Source organism: Chamaea fasciata, unplaced genomic scaffold (assembly GCF_029207755.1).
Source record: "Chamaea fasciata isolate MVZ Bird 193981 ecotype frontalis unplaced genomic scaffold, bChaFas1.0.hap1 SCAF_6, whole genome shotgun sequence".
NCBI classification, from domain to species: Eukaryota; Metazoa; Chordata; class Aves; order Passeriformes; family Sylviidae; genus Chamaea; species Chamaea fasciata.
Genome location: NW_027094091.1, coordinates 60,972,666 through 60,989,054, shown reverse-complemented (window position 1 = coordinate 60,989,054; position 16,389 = coordinate 60,972,666). Strand labels below are relative to the sequence as shown.

Here is a 16,389-nt window from a genome sequence, read left to right as displayed (position 1 = left end):
GTAGTTCTACAATTCCTGACCCTTCTGCATCTCTGCTGGAGGGAAACTGAAATCTGGAAGGATGAGCAAGCACTCATTTGGGTCAGGAAATACCTGTTTGGTGGGGAATCAGAACTAGGAGGTGGCCCAGAGAAGATTTTCTATAGGGTTAAAATTTTTTCTTTGTTCAGAAAGACACATGCATGTGGTTTCTGGTGAGCACTTGTTCAAGCTGGCTATGCCAGGGTGGCATTTGGTGTCCTTGGCAAGTTTAGTCATATTCTGAAGTACGTGTACACATGCAAGGATGTGTTCCAGAGTGTGCAATAATCTGCTTTGTAGAGGTTCTGAACACATTAAAAATCCCCTACTCCTAGTAGTCCAGGACCTGGATATTCTAATGGCGGAGTGGGTCTCTCATCAAGGGCTACCCAAATCTCAACAGTTTCACTTCAGAGGGTCTTGGAAAACCATAGGTTAAATTCCTTAACACTGTTTCACATGATCTTAAAAACATCAAGGCAAATAGTTGCTAAACCGAACCTTTACTTTAAATCACGCAGACGTCTGTCACTAGAAGTTAGCCTGCCCTTGATTAAAGCTTAGGGATGTTCCGTGTGTTGATGTAGAATTGCCAGCATTTGTGATTATCCCACATTTGAAAAAAAAAAAAAATCTTTTACCAGGTGTAGATTTCCAGTGCTTTGGATCCTGGTGCAGGTGTTTAGAGATTGTGGTGTGCTTGTTTTCTTTAAACGATGCTTGTACGAGTGGAATTACTTGGACTGCAACATCTGGATTGATGTTGGACTAAATGAAGCAGAGGATCAAGGCATAGCTCTCTGTTCTGCAGTCCTTTCTGGAGGTTTGCACAAGTCTCAGTGCCTTGACGGAGGCGTCTGACAGCTGCTGCTGTATGTGCTGAAATTCTTAACCTCCAACTAACTACTCCTAACACAGCCAAATCCTGGTTCCACTTTGATTTATTTCTAATTGCCTCAGGAGGTGAAAAAGAGGCAGCAGTCAAGAAGGCTCTTGGGATGTTGGTTATATTTAGGTATTTATCTTTGCTCCTTCTGGTTTGGAAATTTTCAAAGAGCTTCCTTCCCAAAACCTCAGGCATAGAGAGGAATAATCATCTCTGATTTTACACAGTTTGCAGTTTAGTAAGGCACTAGTTCAACTTGTGTGTGTGCCCTCTGGAGCATAGCATAGAGCAGTGATGTGAGGAGGCAGCCTCTGAAAATAAAAAGGAATTAATAACAGATGAACAAACAACTGCTTGCTCTATCTTTTCCTGATATTTTGCATGCCATTTAGCTTGTGAAGATAGCAGCAATAATTTGCATCTCTAGGTCTGCTTATTGCTTCCAAACAAGTAGCCTTTTCTTTAGTTCTTTGTTTTTTGTTTATTGATTTATTTATTGTGTAGTGTTGAAGCTTTTCGTATGCTAAATAAAGCAACAAGGGAACCTTAGACCCCCAGGCATGTTAAGCTTTCCACAGATAGGACATTTGCCTTCAAAGTCAAATGCACTTTAAACTGTTGCTAAATATTAAACTGTGAGAGTAAATTTAACCAAGCAGCATGATGCTTTCATATTTTTTCCCCAGTTTCTGGCCCTGAGACACCAGTCTGTCCCTGTGCTTGCTTTCATGCCCTATGATTTATCATAGAGCAAGGACAGCCGAGGTAATGTGGTTACATGGAATCAGTATGAGGGAAAATGCCACCTTAGTCCTGTGCTGGATCTAAGGAGTCTGATTTTCATCTCGTGCTCCAGTGTAAATTGTTGTGAGCTTTGTTTGACCCAGCTGAACTGCTCTTCCCTGTAGGAGGTAAATAGGCCCCCAGTGTTCCCTGGATTTCAGTGCAGAAGGTACAGCTTAGCGCTTCTGTGTCTTAATTGGCCTATTTAGAAATCACTATTTCCCATCATGGCAAATGGAAATCTTATGAGATTCTCAAGATCCCTGTGATGAACTGCTGGCTTCACTGAGATTCGGTGGAAGTGAGCCAACAGGCCCTAAAGCAAGCATTGTTGGAGTTGATTGATCTCAAAAATTCTATTCATAATCCTGAATCAGCGGTGGATATGTCTTCACAAGGACCCAAGTTCCTTTTGTGGCTTCTGGCAGTTCAGCTTGTGAAAATATGCATGGATCTCTGGTAGCTGGAATGATAAAGGAATAGCAATTTGCATATCCTTATTGAATACAGAGACCAGCATTCATTTACAAGACAAAGCATCATAAACCTAGGTAATGAATACAAATGAAAGCTTGAAAATGACAAAGTTAATTGGTAAATTTTAATTACAAAGTTGTATTATGACACAGTAGCCAGCCGTGGGTCTCAGTTGGGTTTCTGTATTTAATGGCATTGTCTTTCATCCACGCTGGGGTAGAGGAAACTGTTGGAGTCGATTTTTCTCAGACCTGCTCTGTTGTCATGAAACTTGTGTGCTCAGGCAGAAAAGCAGCCTCCACGAGCAAGAGGCAGGTCTGTGTCTGCAGGCGCTGTGCTATAGCATGATTGGATAAGTCTTCTCATTTATTTGTTGTTCTGTTCCTGTTTTCTTGTTTACCTTCATTTCATTTTTGTTTTCAGTTGACATGTGGTCAGTAGGGTGCATCATGGGAGAAATGATTAAAGGTGCTGTGTTGTTTCCTGGCACTGATCGTATCCTTCCTAGCAGCCATCCTGGCCCCAGTAGGTACTTCCAACCCTTTCCCTTCCAGCCCCTTCCCACTAGACTAGTGCTGCCAAACCTCTGTTCTGTACCTAAAGAGCTGGGTTAAGTCCTACTGCAAAACCCCTGCAAACCAAAATGTCAACAATTAGTGCCTCTCAGCAAAAGCCTTAGGTGAAAAGCACAGTAAGTACAGCATGAGGAGATGGAAAACAACATCCCACACAGTTCATCAGAATCCCTTTCTGCAGCCAGTGACCACAGTTTTGTTGTTATGAATGTCTCTTAATTAATTTGGTGGTGTGTGGGAGGGGTTTCACAAATCAGTGGGTTTTTTAAAGGTGGTAGAAGGGTAGGCACAAGTCACCACTTACCTCAGGGTGAGGTGCAAGATGTTCTGAGTTTCACATGCATTTCTGCATCTCTGATTAACTCAGACATGAATCATAGAAATGCTTATTTGTTATAGACTCGTAGAATTGCTTATTTGCTTTGTTTGGTTGCTCTTCAAGTGGTTTTAAGTACAAAAGTAGGAAACGGTTTCAGTTTGGGCACAACTTCTTCCCAAGACTTAAATTATCACTTGGTAGTAGTTTAATGACTCAGAAGTCTGAATGTTTCTTGGGAAACTGTTGTAATGGATTTGGGTCTGCCATCTTTTATTTAAGTACATGGAACTGTTATGTGAAAGCAGAATATATTCTTGACATCAACAAGAAGTGTTTTACAGATAAACGCACTAAATCAGTGGACAAGCAGACTAGGAATTTATTTGTTTTCCTTGGAGACCATTCTACACTCAGGGCTGAGGCAGCCTTATTTACTATTTTGTTCCACGCTTTATTAAAGCACTTCGGTATTTATCAGATTGTGGAACACTTTCTTGTGTGTAACAATAACTGAGATCAGTACATGCTTGATCTAACTCCAGGCTTTTACTGTCCATAGGATCATGATTATGAGAAATGGACATAGCCTTTGACAAGTTTTCCTTCTATTTTAAATTCTGTACTTAGATGATGGAGGAGTTTCCAGGCATTTTTAATTTTTATATAACTTTCTCTGAGTAGGTGTGCATGTACACTTGTGTGTGTATATACATGTACTTATCAGCTCACTTCAGCACTTCTGACCTAATTTACAGAGGGGCAAGGGTTTTTAAAGGGGTCAATATTTTGATCAAAATGTGGAAAAAGTATCATCTGAAGAGCATTAAAGAAATGAAAGTAGGCAATTATATAATTAATATTTTCACAGCCTTGCCTTGTTAGATTCTAATTTGTGTTTTGTCCAAAATGCTGGGTGACCATACCCATCCTGAAATGAGCAATACACTTCCCTTGTGTCTTCGTATGATCTGGAGGACATCTCTTCTGCCTGTGTGAAAGTAAACGTTTCCCTTCTGTGTGTTGATGGAAATCATCAGCACTGATTTGTGTTCCAGATTTGCTGTGCTTCTGTTTCCTGTCAATGTGGAGTCAGACTTTTGGGTGTACGGGTGAGCATCCCTCAGTGTTCTAGTCAGAACTGGTTTTATGTCCATAGACCTACATTTTATAAGCTAACATTTAGAGATATCCCCAAATAAGTCTGAAAAGAATTGAATATGTCTGAAATAGCACTTCAAAACCAGATTTCTTTGACACAGCTGCACGCTTGTTAAAAAGAACTTGCGCAAAGCCTCTATAATTAAACCATTGTGTGTCATCTATTATTGCAGTAACTCCACAGAAATTGTCATTACCAGCTGCTGATTTCTTTGGGATTGGCCTGTAATTGAGTTCACGTTCTTCATTTTTATTTATGATACGTTGCTAAACTTGCTCTGTGTTTTCTGTACCTCTCTGCTTTTCTTCTGCTGTTCCATGGGTGCCTGTTCTGTGGACAGAGAATGATGCTGGTGCCTTCTTTCAGGCTGCCCCTCAAAGCCATCTCTTCTCCAAATCCATGCCCCACACCCCTTCCCTGCTGCTGAGCAGCCACTAGCAGGGGTTCAGCACTTCTTGCTCCCCTGTCCATCTGTGCAGCTGAAAACCAGTCGGGAAGCTGCAAGCTCCAACCCAGCCTGCTGAAATTCATCACTTCGTGGCATCCTCTGCCTTAAACCTGGACAGAAAATGCTTAGCATTGCTGTAAAAAAGATTATTTCTTCAGACGAGTGATGGAGTTGGGCAGCTGGATAATTCCATCAGCAGGGACTATAAGCCCTCAGTGCTCAGGGGCAGCATACTTAAGGATGTGTGGAAGTGCAGGAGTAAGAGTAATTAAACATCCATTTCTTTTAAAAAGTTTCCTCTTTGTCATAAAGTGGGTTAAGCCTGGCAGTGTACCAGAATCTGCTATCAGCAATTTTTTCTTAACAGGCAGTGCTTCATTTCACATCCACACTGTGATTTGAAGAGTATTTAATACTAATTTGTGTCAATTTTTATGCATAAATAAGCATGAAAAGCAGTTTTGAAGCTGAAAGATTGAATATTCATGAGAAATACACTGTCAGTCATATATTTGACTGCAAAATTTACTATTTGCCATTTTCCAGTGGTTAAGGAGTGTAGGTCATTTGATGCTGTTAATGTTTACACAACTAAATAGTCTGTTCAGCTAACATTAAAAATTTCAGAAGCAGAAAAGCAGAAAATGCCTCTGAGTAAGTGCAGAGTGGAGTGCTTAGCTAGGCTGCTGCTGTGTCCCACTCCTGTAATCCATCTGAATTCACTGAAATCACTGGGGTGAAGCTGAGAACAGAACCCATCTCTATCCTCTTTTAAACTCCCAGTTGTGAAAAATGATTTGCAGTGTCCAAAATCCTCATGGTCTTTACTGATCCTTGAAATTTTACCTTTTTTTTCCACCATTTTTGATGTATGCATGTGATGCACTTAATTGTGCGCTAAAGCTTTTTATTTTTTTTCCTTTTTATTTTTTTTTAAATTTCATATGAAAGCTTCATTTCAATGTTGACAGCAGTAGTTCTGCTTTCAAAATGCAATTAGCATGAAGCTTGCACCTAATTGTGCCTCGAGCAAGGACATGGTGTGTTGTGTTGCCTGAGGAACAATGGGACAAGCTGGATGTACCTGTGAGTTTGACTCTTGTTCCACATGTTCTCCTCAAGATTTTATGAGGGAGACTCTTAACCATTTCTCATCGCTGCATAAATGATCTGGAGGAGAGAAGAAGGTGCCTTAGTCCTCTGGTGAGCTGTGAAAGTGTAGTTGCACATTTTTTTAGCCGCTGCAGGCATTTTAGGCAGACAAGGATGAATGTGCCTTTAAATCCAGTACTTGGACAAGCTCAGGGAGACAAGTATATATTCAGCTGAGAGATGTGAAGCCTGTATATGGATATAGTATATGTCTGCACAAGCTTATGCAGCCTTATTCTACCTTATTCTACAACTGCAATCATGCCATGCATGTTGTAGGGATTGGAGTGTAAGGGGATTGCTGGCTCTTGTGCTCTGTGGAAAATGTCCTTAAATACATCTCTGTTCTGCTCCCTTGTCCCTGAGGGCAGTTTCCCATGAGGTGCTATTGCCTGGCTCCTTGAACAGCTGGAACTTTGTTTTCCAAAATTTCAGGGTCCTGACTTTACTCTTCACTTGAGCCATATCCCTCAGGACTGTGAATTCCACCAGCACAGGATCGCTGCAGCCCAAGCAGCCTTCAGTGGCCTTCAGTGGTGTCTTGTCAGTGCTGGGTTAACAGCTGGGCTCAATGATCCTAAGGGTCTTTTGCAACCTTAACAGATTCTATGACTATATGAAATTTCTCCCCAAAGTTGTTAGGCATCAATCTTATCAGAGCTCTTGAAATCTTCAGCCAGTGCCAGGTGCAGCAGCAGATGTGTTTGTAGAGGAGCTTCTCCAGCCATCAACAGATCTGATGAGTTTACTCCTCGGCTGTGCTGCTGAAAAAATGCTGGGCACAGCTTCAAAGCCATATTGTGGAATTAAGGAGATAAACCGGCCTTTTTGAGCTCAGGAAGGACAACTGAATTTCAGAAGAATAATCAAGATCGTTGAAGATTCTCACTGAATTAAAACACTCCTTCAGACCTTGTGCTGAGACTCAGTGCTCAGAAACAGAAGAACATGACAAGTGTGAGATGAAGAAAATAGACAGGAATACATGTAAGCCATCAGTACCCTTGAAGGACCTCTTTTTTTTAAATCCACACTTCTGGCCATTTCATTTCAACAGAAACAAAACTATGCTTTTCAAGACTCATGTTCTGAAACAACAGTTTCACCTTTTGATAGATTCTTTTCAGGCATACAGTTAATTTACTTACAAAGCTCAGATTAAATTGATCTGGATTGCTGGTGAGAGCAGAAAAATTAAGGTAGTTTCTGAAAATACTTTTCAATATACATCTTTTGCCTAATAACTTTGTCTAGGTTCCATAAACAAATGCTGCTGTATTGAGTCAGAATGATCTACAAAGTCCAGCAATATCTGTACACAAGTCATTAAAGCCCTCGCTATAATCTTTTTTTAAAAGATGGGTTTGTATTTTCTAGGTCTAGTGACAAAATTATTTTTGCAAGCATCAGAGAAGATCTCAATAACTGCCCTGAGGCTTTCTCTGCTTTATGCAGAAGATACAGGGGCTGACAACATGAGAGAACACGTTATTGGAAACTGTTCCAGCAAACCTTCTAAGAACTAATTTTTTTGTACCTTTTCTTTGTCAGAAAATCTGAACTGATGGAGAAAGACACAGTCTGCAGAAATTTTGCACAGAAGTCTACTGTGGTCTTACCTGTTAAAACAAGTACGGATTTAATGGTTACAACAGTAAGCAAAGCAGCATTTTGTGATTTTCAGGGTATTATTGGCAGTTAGAAATCAAAAACTCCTTAGGAAAAGCAGCTTTGTGTATTTGCACAGTAAATTAATTCTGCTTTAAATCCGAGATGAGAATTATACTCTGAAAAGTAAGTTTTTGGTGTGGTTTTTCTGTAAGCATCAATGCTGAATGAGCAGTGGTTCCATGGAAACAGTGATGTTTGTGGATAAACCACCAAAAAAAATTAATGCCCAGGCTGCAAAGAACCACTCCCAGCACTATTAAATGGATGAAAACCTACTTAACTATTTTCAATGCAGCACTGTAACACTTTTAGAAATGTTTGTACTAAACACAAATTGTTTGAACTTTGACAGTGTGCTAACAGCTTATAATTTTATCTTGGAAAACCTGCCATCTGTATGTAAATACAAGGAAAATGAGAACATTTGCTCCTGTCCAATAATACAACTCGGTTCATGCATTTTGACAACTGCTCTATTGAATATTTATTATATTTTCTCCCGAAGATTTTTCATTTCTCTCTTTGTTCAGCCTTTTCTCTTTGCTGACTTCCCATCCTTTGAGTGATGTGTACACCTTCCACTTCTTGGAAGTCAGAGGAAATGTAGAGAAGGAACTGATGCAAAAGGTTCATGAAATACTAGTGAGCTGAGGGTTTCTGGAGGTGGCTCAGCTGATAGATATAGACTGATAGATACATGAATATGTAGAATGGTGTATGTTGTTGAATAGTCTTGAACTTCGAGGCTAAAATTTGTCTTTCCTTAAACACTGGGAAGTTGAGTAACTGTTAACTGTTATAAAAACTCACTTGTAAAGGGCAAAAAGAGCTTTTGAATAATTCACCGATGAAAACAGAATCATTCTGTTTTCTCCTGATTCAGGAAGAGGAGCATCCTACAGTTTCCAGGAACTTGTTTTCTATGTTTTGAGCTTGAGGAGTCTATTCTTCATTTCTTATCCAAGTTGTTGCAGGTACACCTGAGATACAAAAGCAAACTGAGTCCATACCAACTTCACTGACAGAAAAGCAGAAACATTTTAGGATTGTGCTGTATCACTAAGATCCTACTTCCTATGCAAACTCCTGAGTGGGTTTTATAAACACTAGTAGCACGTTTGTGGTGTGCCTCCTATGGGTGCCCCATTCCTGGAAGTGTTCAAGGGCAGGTTGGATGGGGCTTTGAGGAACCTGACCTAATGAAAGCTGTCCCTACCCATGGCAGGAGACTTGGAATGAGATGGTCTTTAAGGTCCCTTCCAACACAAACCATTCTATGATTTTATGATTTGCTTGCTGCTGTGTAAGCACAGATGCTCAGCAACTGAATAAAATACCAGCTAAAAAATAGCATTTGTAAAGTTTAGTTAAGGAGTCATAGATGGGCATCCACAATGTTAATGACATCTGCCCAATGAACACTGCTGTCTCCTAACTCCTGGATGATCAATGGTAATCTTCTGAAGTAATTTATTTGTGTTACATGTTAGTTTTTGTTATCACCACATTCTGTTGTTCCATATAAATAGCAGTCATTATTCTGAACATTGCACAGTATTTTCTGTTGCAGTCTAATTTTTACAAATGACACATTCTTTTAAAATGTTCACCTTGGAACAGAAAATGCTTTATAGTTACTCTCTTGCCAGATGCTAGCATTTTCAATTCCTTTTGTGTGGGTTGGTTTGTTGGTTTTTTTTTTTTGTAAATTGTGTTGGCATCAATGTGTAAATTGTGGGACTGTGGAAAAAATATGAATGTGACACTGATGTCTCCCGCAGTGAAGTTTCTTTTTTAGCAGATTTATTTTTAAAAGAAAGGTCCAATTAAAAAATTAAAAAAAAAAAAAGGTTGGCCTATCAACTTTGCAGTTGTTGCCACAATTTGGTGCTGGGGAGGGAACTGCAGAGCTCTTCACAGTAATTATTCTAAATTTGACAAGTTACGAGCATTAAAAAATTGCCTCAAGTGGAGCAGTTAGTTTTTGTTGGTGGAATATGCAGATTTAAGGAGAAAACAATTAGCAAGGTCCTTCCCTCTAGACTGAGATTGAAAAGAGATGATCTTCATGTTTGTCCGTTACAAACAAAACACCCTGTGTCTGTCTTGTTTTCGTTGTGCCTACCTCAAGAAAAGCAAGATTTGATGTGTCCAAATTTTAGTTATCTCCAGAAGCAGCACATTTATCCAGAAAGAGCAAATCCTGCTCCTGTACAGCAAAGCTGGTACAGAGGTGCTGCTTGATAGGTGGAGAAAGTGCAGCCCAGTGTGCCAGGCGGGTGGGAAGCATGATTCCCACCAGCACCACCACTGCCCAGCACAATTCCAGCAGCTCGCTCATAAACAGGCATTCTGGCAGAATTACTCCCACACCACAGTCCATAGGTACTGCTTGAGGAGGATTTTGGAAAAAGGCTCCTCTTTCAGGTGAACAAACGTGAGAGAGATTAAGTTATTTGTATTGCAGTACAGCTGAAACCTCCTAAGGCAAACAGTAACTCCTCCTGCAAAGTCTTGCTGTTGAACTTAACAAAGTACAATTCATCACTCAAAAAAAGAGTGTGATTTACGCAGACACGTCATGAGAAGGAAAAAGCAAAACTGTTGTGATTTTGAGGCTAGATAGGAAGACAATAATTCGTTGTCTAAATTGGTTTTAATTACAAGCTACTACTTTGTAAACTGTAGAAATGCTTTTAATATTTTCTGATTGAGACAGAGAAGTGTTGTGAATTTTCTCTTATAGCCAAACTCAATTTCCTTGTAGTTGTTTGGAAATTTGTTTGGAATTTATCTGAGGTTTACAGGCCAACTGAATGAACAAAACACTGGTTCTTAATCCACACTTTTGTGGATATTGCATCAAAGCACACAGAAAAAAATAAATACAGGTTCATTTTCAGCCTGTGCCTCTAAATGGGTGACTTTACTGTGGAGTCTGATTTTTTCAAAAGAAACACTTTATTGTTCATTCACAATATTATTTTCCCATTAGCATTTCTATGCCTTTGCTTTAGAAAGATATGTCGCTTAATCTGCAGTTCAGCTTTGTGTTATTTTCCAAATAACTAACCAAGTATTTAGAAAGCAGAGAACAATCATTAGGAGATTATAAAGCTGCAAAGAGGAATGGTGGTGGGTAAGCTTGAGGCAACCTGAGGCCTCAGTGATAAATCTTCATTCAGAATATACACATTTCAGATCTATTTTCTTAAATCTTTCCTGCAACTCTGGCCGTCTTAATGTTACTAAATGCCATATTGTTAGTGCCAGAGGCAAGCTAATAAATCCAGGTTAGATCCTTTCTTCTGTCTTAAATCATACAGATGCTGTTGTGAATAGTTAACACGTTTTCCTTGATCCTGCTCGAGGCAATGGACAGCTGAACTGATTCAAACAGCTTTTAAACGGACATTTCATCATTTTCCAGAGCTTTGGATTGGAATTCTTTCCAGCTATCAGTCTGTCTAACATTTGTTTAATTTCAAGGGGAAAAACAGGGTCCTCCTTTCTTCTTCTTTAAGGGATTTTTTTTTCCTGGAAAAATTCTGTCAAAATTATGTGATCACTAACTTTTTGTACCATTTTTTTCAATAACCACAATAGTTACAATCTCTAATTGATTAATGTAACCTGCCGTAGATTTTGATACACATTAGGACTGTCCCGTAGTAACATTTGTTTCCTGCAGAGTTGCTGAAGCTAATGCTGACTGGCAGCTAGAGAAAGCTGTTTCTTTGCTTTGATGTGTAGACCTTAGATTTTTTCCCTGACTTTTTTTTTTAATCTCATACCATGAGAGGTACCACTTCTCATCACCAGGTGCATCATACAAGGTGACTGCATAAAACATTACTGTGAAATGGAGTTGGACCAGCATTCTGCAAGAACTTTATTACATTCTTGCTCATTTTCAAGTGTTGGACCACAGAATATAATCCAGTGGCTTTAAGGTCTAGGTAAGGGGAGAACCATTGCTAGAGAGAAAATGTGTGTATCTATCTGTCTAGAACATTATCTAACTACTTTCACTTAGCGTGGTTTTGTTATTGCTATTATCAGGACAAAAGCAGTCCTGAGTGCTCCACCATGTCAGTTTGTGTGTGTGTACATGTAAATGTAACTAAAGAGCAAATGAATGTATTTTATGTAAGGGTTTTGGCAGTATACAAGCAATGTAAGTCAGAAAAAATACAGTAAAGAAGCCAAATTACCCATTCAGATCATTCATTACTCAAAACCAGTCCTTGAGGTTGCTGTGATGCAAAGCCTGACCTTTTGGCTCTGGGAAAGAGCAGGCCTGCAAAAGGTCCAGTGCTATCCTGCAAATCAAGTCCAGTCAAGGAGCAGAACACGCTGGCTCTGCCAGTTCCCTTGCCTTTGGCTCTCGTTTTTGCACTGATGACTCCATCTCAAAATGTCCCGGTCGTTCTTGTGTCTTGTTTCTTAGTGGGAGCCTTTCTGTCAGCTTAGAAGGAATGTGTGCAGTGGGAGCTGACCTGTTGTCTGTGGATTTTCTTTCTCCCTTTTCCATCACCACTGACAGTGGTTCCCATCACATAGGCCCTGCTCTGGGAGCTTCATGTACCCCTTTTCCCTTATTGCTCATGTCTAGGGCACCTGACTCCCAATGTGTGGACGTCCCACATAATTCTGTAATCCCAAAGATCATTTTTTCTTTGCCCTTCACTAAATGCCTGGGAGATGGTTCACCTGCTCTCTACAGGGGTGACCTTCTTTGAAGCAAGTCCCGTGTTTGACCCTCCATGTTTATCAAACACTTCACTCAACATGCACAGGTAATGCTTGCAGTGATGATTTTAGAGCTTGGCTCTCTCACCCACTTAGCCTCTCTTGGCACAACTAACACCATCTTCATTTCTGTACTCTCTGTGCTTCTCTGCAAAGCATTTACGCAGTCTGTATTCTCACGCTCCTCAAAGAGACCTGCTTCTGAAGCAGTCCAGCCAGCAATCACTGAGGTGTCTTGAACACAAGTTTAAAATGTCAAACCATTTTATTTTCTAGTGAAATATTTAATGAAATATTCAGGCTACTCTTTGAGCAGCTGTAGTCTTAGATAACTTAAGTGTTGTTGCCGTTATTCAGTTTTCTGTTGAGAAAAAGGTATTTTTCATGGACAGCACAAGATATGCTACATCCAACCTGGAGGGGGTGTGTGGAAGGGTCTTTTCTGCATATATCTTCACTTTAGTTTAAAAAGTAAGAGGTATTCAGAAAAATATTTCCAGACTGCAGCTATTTTTAGCAACCTTTTCAGCTGAAAATAAAACCATTCAAAACACTGTTTTAGAATTCTTAAGGCAGATGTTTAAGTGATTTTCACTCCTTTAAACACTTTTGATTAGTAAACCTGCAATTTCTAAATTAATTATTTGCCTTTTTTGTTCAAATAAGATAGTTTAGGTAAATCCAAATTTAGTCTGTCTTTACTTTCCAAGGTATGTGAAAAGACTGTTTCCAGGTCTCTAAAATAAAATACTTTTAAATCTGAAATTGCTACTGCAACCAAGAACTGGCTTTTGCTTGACTGTTTTTTTCTGTTATCTGTCTTAATATTTGCAAAACTCCTCCACGCTTATGACAAGAATAACTTAAAAGAATGCTTTTAAAGAAAGAAATCTCTGTGCTGAAATGCTTTGAATGTTTGTCTTTTAAAAGCCTTTTCTTTCCAGTGTGCTCTTAACAAAACTCCCTTCATCGTATTTCTTAGTATCAATGTACCCATGGCTGCATGTAATCCTCCTTTTTTTTTCCCCCATCTAGTCATCAGGTTCTTAGCCCTGTGAATTAGTGTGATGTAGAGATGCTACTGATAATTTTCTCTTTTGTTGGCGCAGTAAGTCTTGTTCTGAACGTGGCTGTAAGAGCTGCAAAACACCTATCAGCTGCCTGAATGTTAGCACAAGAAAACTAAAATATCAACACCTCAAAAAATAAAAAGCTCAGTACTAAATGCCTGTGATACACTTTCTTTTTAAGCATTCGAGCCTGTTTCTCATTAGTCAGTATCAGTTTAGCAATGTAGCTGTCACTTTTTCAGTTAAAGAGAAACATCTGTCTACACCTGTGCATCATTTGTCTATAGAAAATGAGTCCCAGTGTGTTCTTACAAAATCAAACAAATTGTTTTGAGGGGTTGCTGGTTGCCTGATATTGGAAAAATTAGCATCATTGAAGTTATTGGAATGAGTAAAGTGCAAAGCAGATGAGTGGAAGATTTTTGTCCTGTGCAGAACTTCTTTAAGACAGCTGGGTCTCCCTCTCCAGAGACTGAATAGAGAGGCAGGTGCACATGTTGTTTTTCCAAGTTGACGCAGTGACAATTATCTGCATGTAAAAAAAGGGAGTGCAGGTCACTGGATTTCAAGTTAAAAAAAAAAAAAAGGTAACAAGTTTTGACCCAAAGAGAAGAATCTGTGTGTTGTTCTGTGATGGTCATGGTTTTAGAACTGTACAGTGTCCTGAAGTTGTGTGAGAGAGTTTTTCCCTTTGCAAGCTGTAGGACCTGGAGGAATAGTGAGAAGGAAAGACAGTGACTGTAAAGATGATGTTATGGAGTTAAATACCTCTGAGGATTTTCAGAGAACACAAGCAGAAATGGCAGGAGGCTGCATGGGAGTTTGCATTTTGTTTCCCTTAACTACCCGCGTTCAGATATTGATCAGTGGAATAAAGTTATTGAGCAGCTGGGAACACCCTGTCCAGAATTCATGAAGAAGCTGCAGCCAACAGTACGCAACTACGTTGAGAACAGACCCAAGTATGCTGGCCTCACTTTCCCCAAACTTTTCCCAGACTCTCTCTTCCCAGCGGACTCGGAACACAACAAACTCAAAGGTATGTCGGACAAAGGGACGTGGTTCATGCACAGCAGCTGCAGTGGAATGAAGGCTTTTCCAATTTTTGTTCTCTCTAGTCGCACTCCATTTAATGCAGTTAGTTGCAGACCAGTGACTGCATGGGTTTTGTTCAGCTGTGAGGCAGGCTTTGGAAATGGTTTTTGGAGATCCTGGTGCTTGGGTAGCCAAGGGAACATAATCACTGAGGCACTGAGAATATTCATGGTGTTCCATGTGATGATCCTGTGCCTCAAGGAATTGAGGTGTTCCTTTACTTTTATTCATGAACTTGTAGCACAAAGGAACAATGGAACTTCCATTGGAAGATTTCAGCACTTGCACTGGTTTTTTTTTAGGTGAAAAATGCCGGTTCAGCCAAATGCCTGCCTCATAGCTCTACCTTTACTAGAAAATACAACTGTATTATCAACATCAGCCAAAATGAAGTAGCCAAGGTTTAATATCCACTGGGGTGGATTTCCTCTTTTTAAAAAATCCTGTGGGTGGCTTAAGATATGTGAAGTAGAAAACTAACTTAATTACAGTCTGACTAGATGTCCCCCTGCAGAAGAAAAATTGCCATGATTTTAATCATATATTGAAGTCTTTTTTCACTTGAACGGGGCATTGACCTTCAACGGGAAAGAGTGATTATTGTGTGTTTAGTACTCAGCCCTGGAGCCCCTGCAGACCTGTGCTGTGTATTGGCTCTGCAGCACTCCAGTCCTTGGAGCCACTCACCACGATGGCAACTAATGGTTTTCAATTGCTTGCAATTTGCATGTCATTACACGACCCAGAGTTTTCTTCCTGTTAACAACTGCTTCATAGCCAAGCTGCTATCCTGACTCTGGGAGTAAAGGGAAAGGTCTGAGCAGATGCTTTTGGATACACAGAATTTTATACTCCTACCACAACACAATTGAATAATTGAATTTTCCTGCATTTGCAGGAAAATTGAAATGCCTGTCAAACAGTGCTGTTATTTTTTGGATAGAGAAAGCACATACATTTGAGCATCCTGAATTGCCAGTTTTGAAGATACAGCCACCAAGCAAGAAACAGTGCATTCAGAAACCCTACTTGTGCAGCACTGTATCATCTCCTGCCCTGCCTAAATATTTCACCATAATGTTATGTTAATGGCTTAATTAGATACTCACCCGTGTATGATGAGATACCTAACAATATTTTTGCACTTACTGCTTTTGGCTTTTTTTTCATTTCCTTGTCTTTTTAGCTTACATACCAAATAATGTTGAGCATCTGAGAGCTTAGAATGCTCCATAATAATAAGAGAATAATAGGATAATAATAATAGAAACATGTGTTATTAGAATTTTTTCACATGGCTTGAGATGGTATTATATGTTATATTTTTTGCAAAAAAAAAGTAAAAAAAATAGTAAAAAATCCATTTGGGTAGTATAAAGCTGAGTTTGTGGCCTGATAGGCACAATGGAATATATTATCAGGTAAAATAAATCAATGCTGTAATGTAAAATTCAGTGTGTGTGTGTGTGTGTGTGTGTGTGTGTGTATATATATGTAGGGGAGGATGATGTGCCCCACTGATTTGAATTTCATTGTGCAGGACAAACAAGACTCAAGCAGTTACAAACAAATCCGTACCACAAGGCTACAGATTTGAAATTATTGCTTCTAAGGGGATGCCTTAAGATTAGCCTAGTCTCTCTGCCTCATTAAAAGGTTTAATGCCTCACAGCAGATTAGGTGAGAAACTTTAAAACATCCAGAGAAGTGTGGATGTTTTTCTGAGCAGTCTAAGAGTGCCTGTAAGTTTCAGGCTTTGATTTTGTAATGATTTTAAATTTCTTTATATGAACTTTTGTACTCTGATTCTGGTAATAATCACAGATACATCAAGCACATTTTTCTTGGGGATATTATTCAGCCCTCTGTGTGGAATCTGCACACATGTAAAATGTCTCTAAAGCTTGTTAGGGAACTGATGGTGTCAGCCCTGATTTTGGCACCTTTCTAATGGATCAGACCAAAAATGATTACTGAAGAG

At 39.5% G+C, this 16,389-nt stretch overlaps 1 protein-coding gene across 6 annotated transcripts in view; it reads left to right on the top strand.

Annotated features, from left to right (window-relative positions):
* The window catches only part of MAPK10 (mitogen-activated protein kinase 10), a 145,394-nt gene that overhangs the window by 106,097 nt on the left and 22,908 nt on the right, over positions 1–16,389 (top strand). For 5 of the 6 annotated variants that reach the window (XM_066186576.1, XM_066186575.1, XM_066186574.1 and 2 more), the window contains one exon: positions 14,170–14,352. In XM_066186576.1, coding sequence (XP_066042673.1) covers positions 14,170–14,352 — 183 coding nt within the window. Of the gene's footprint in view, positions 1–2,590; positions 2,663–14,169; positions 14,353–16,389 lie in introns of all 6 variants that reach the window. The other variant, XM_066186580.1, reaches the window with a different exon arrangement.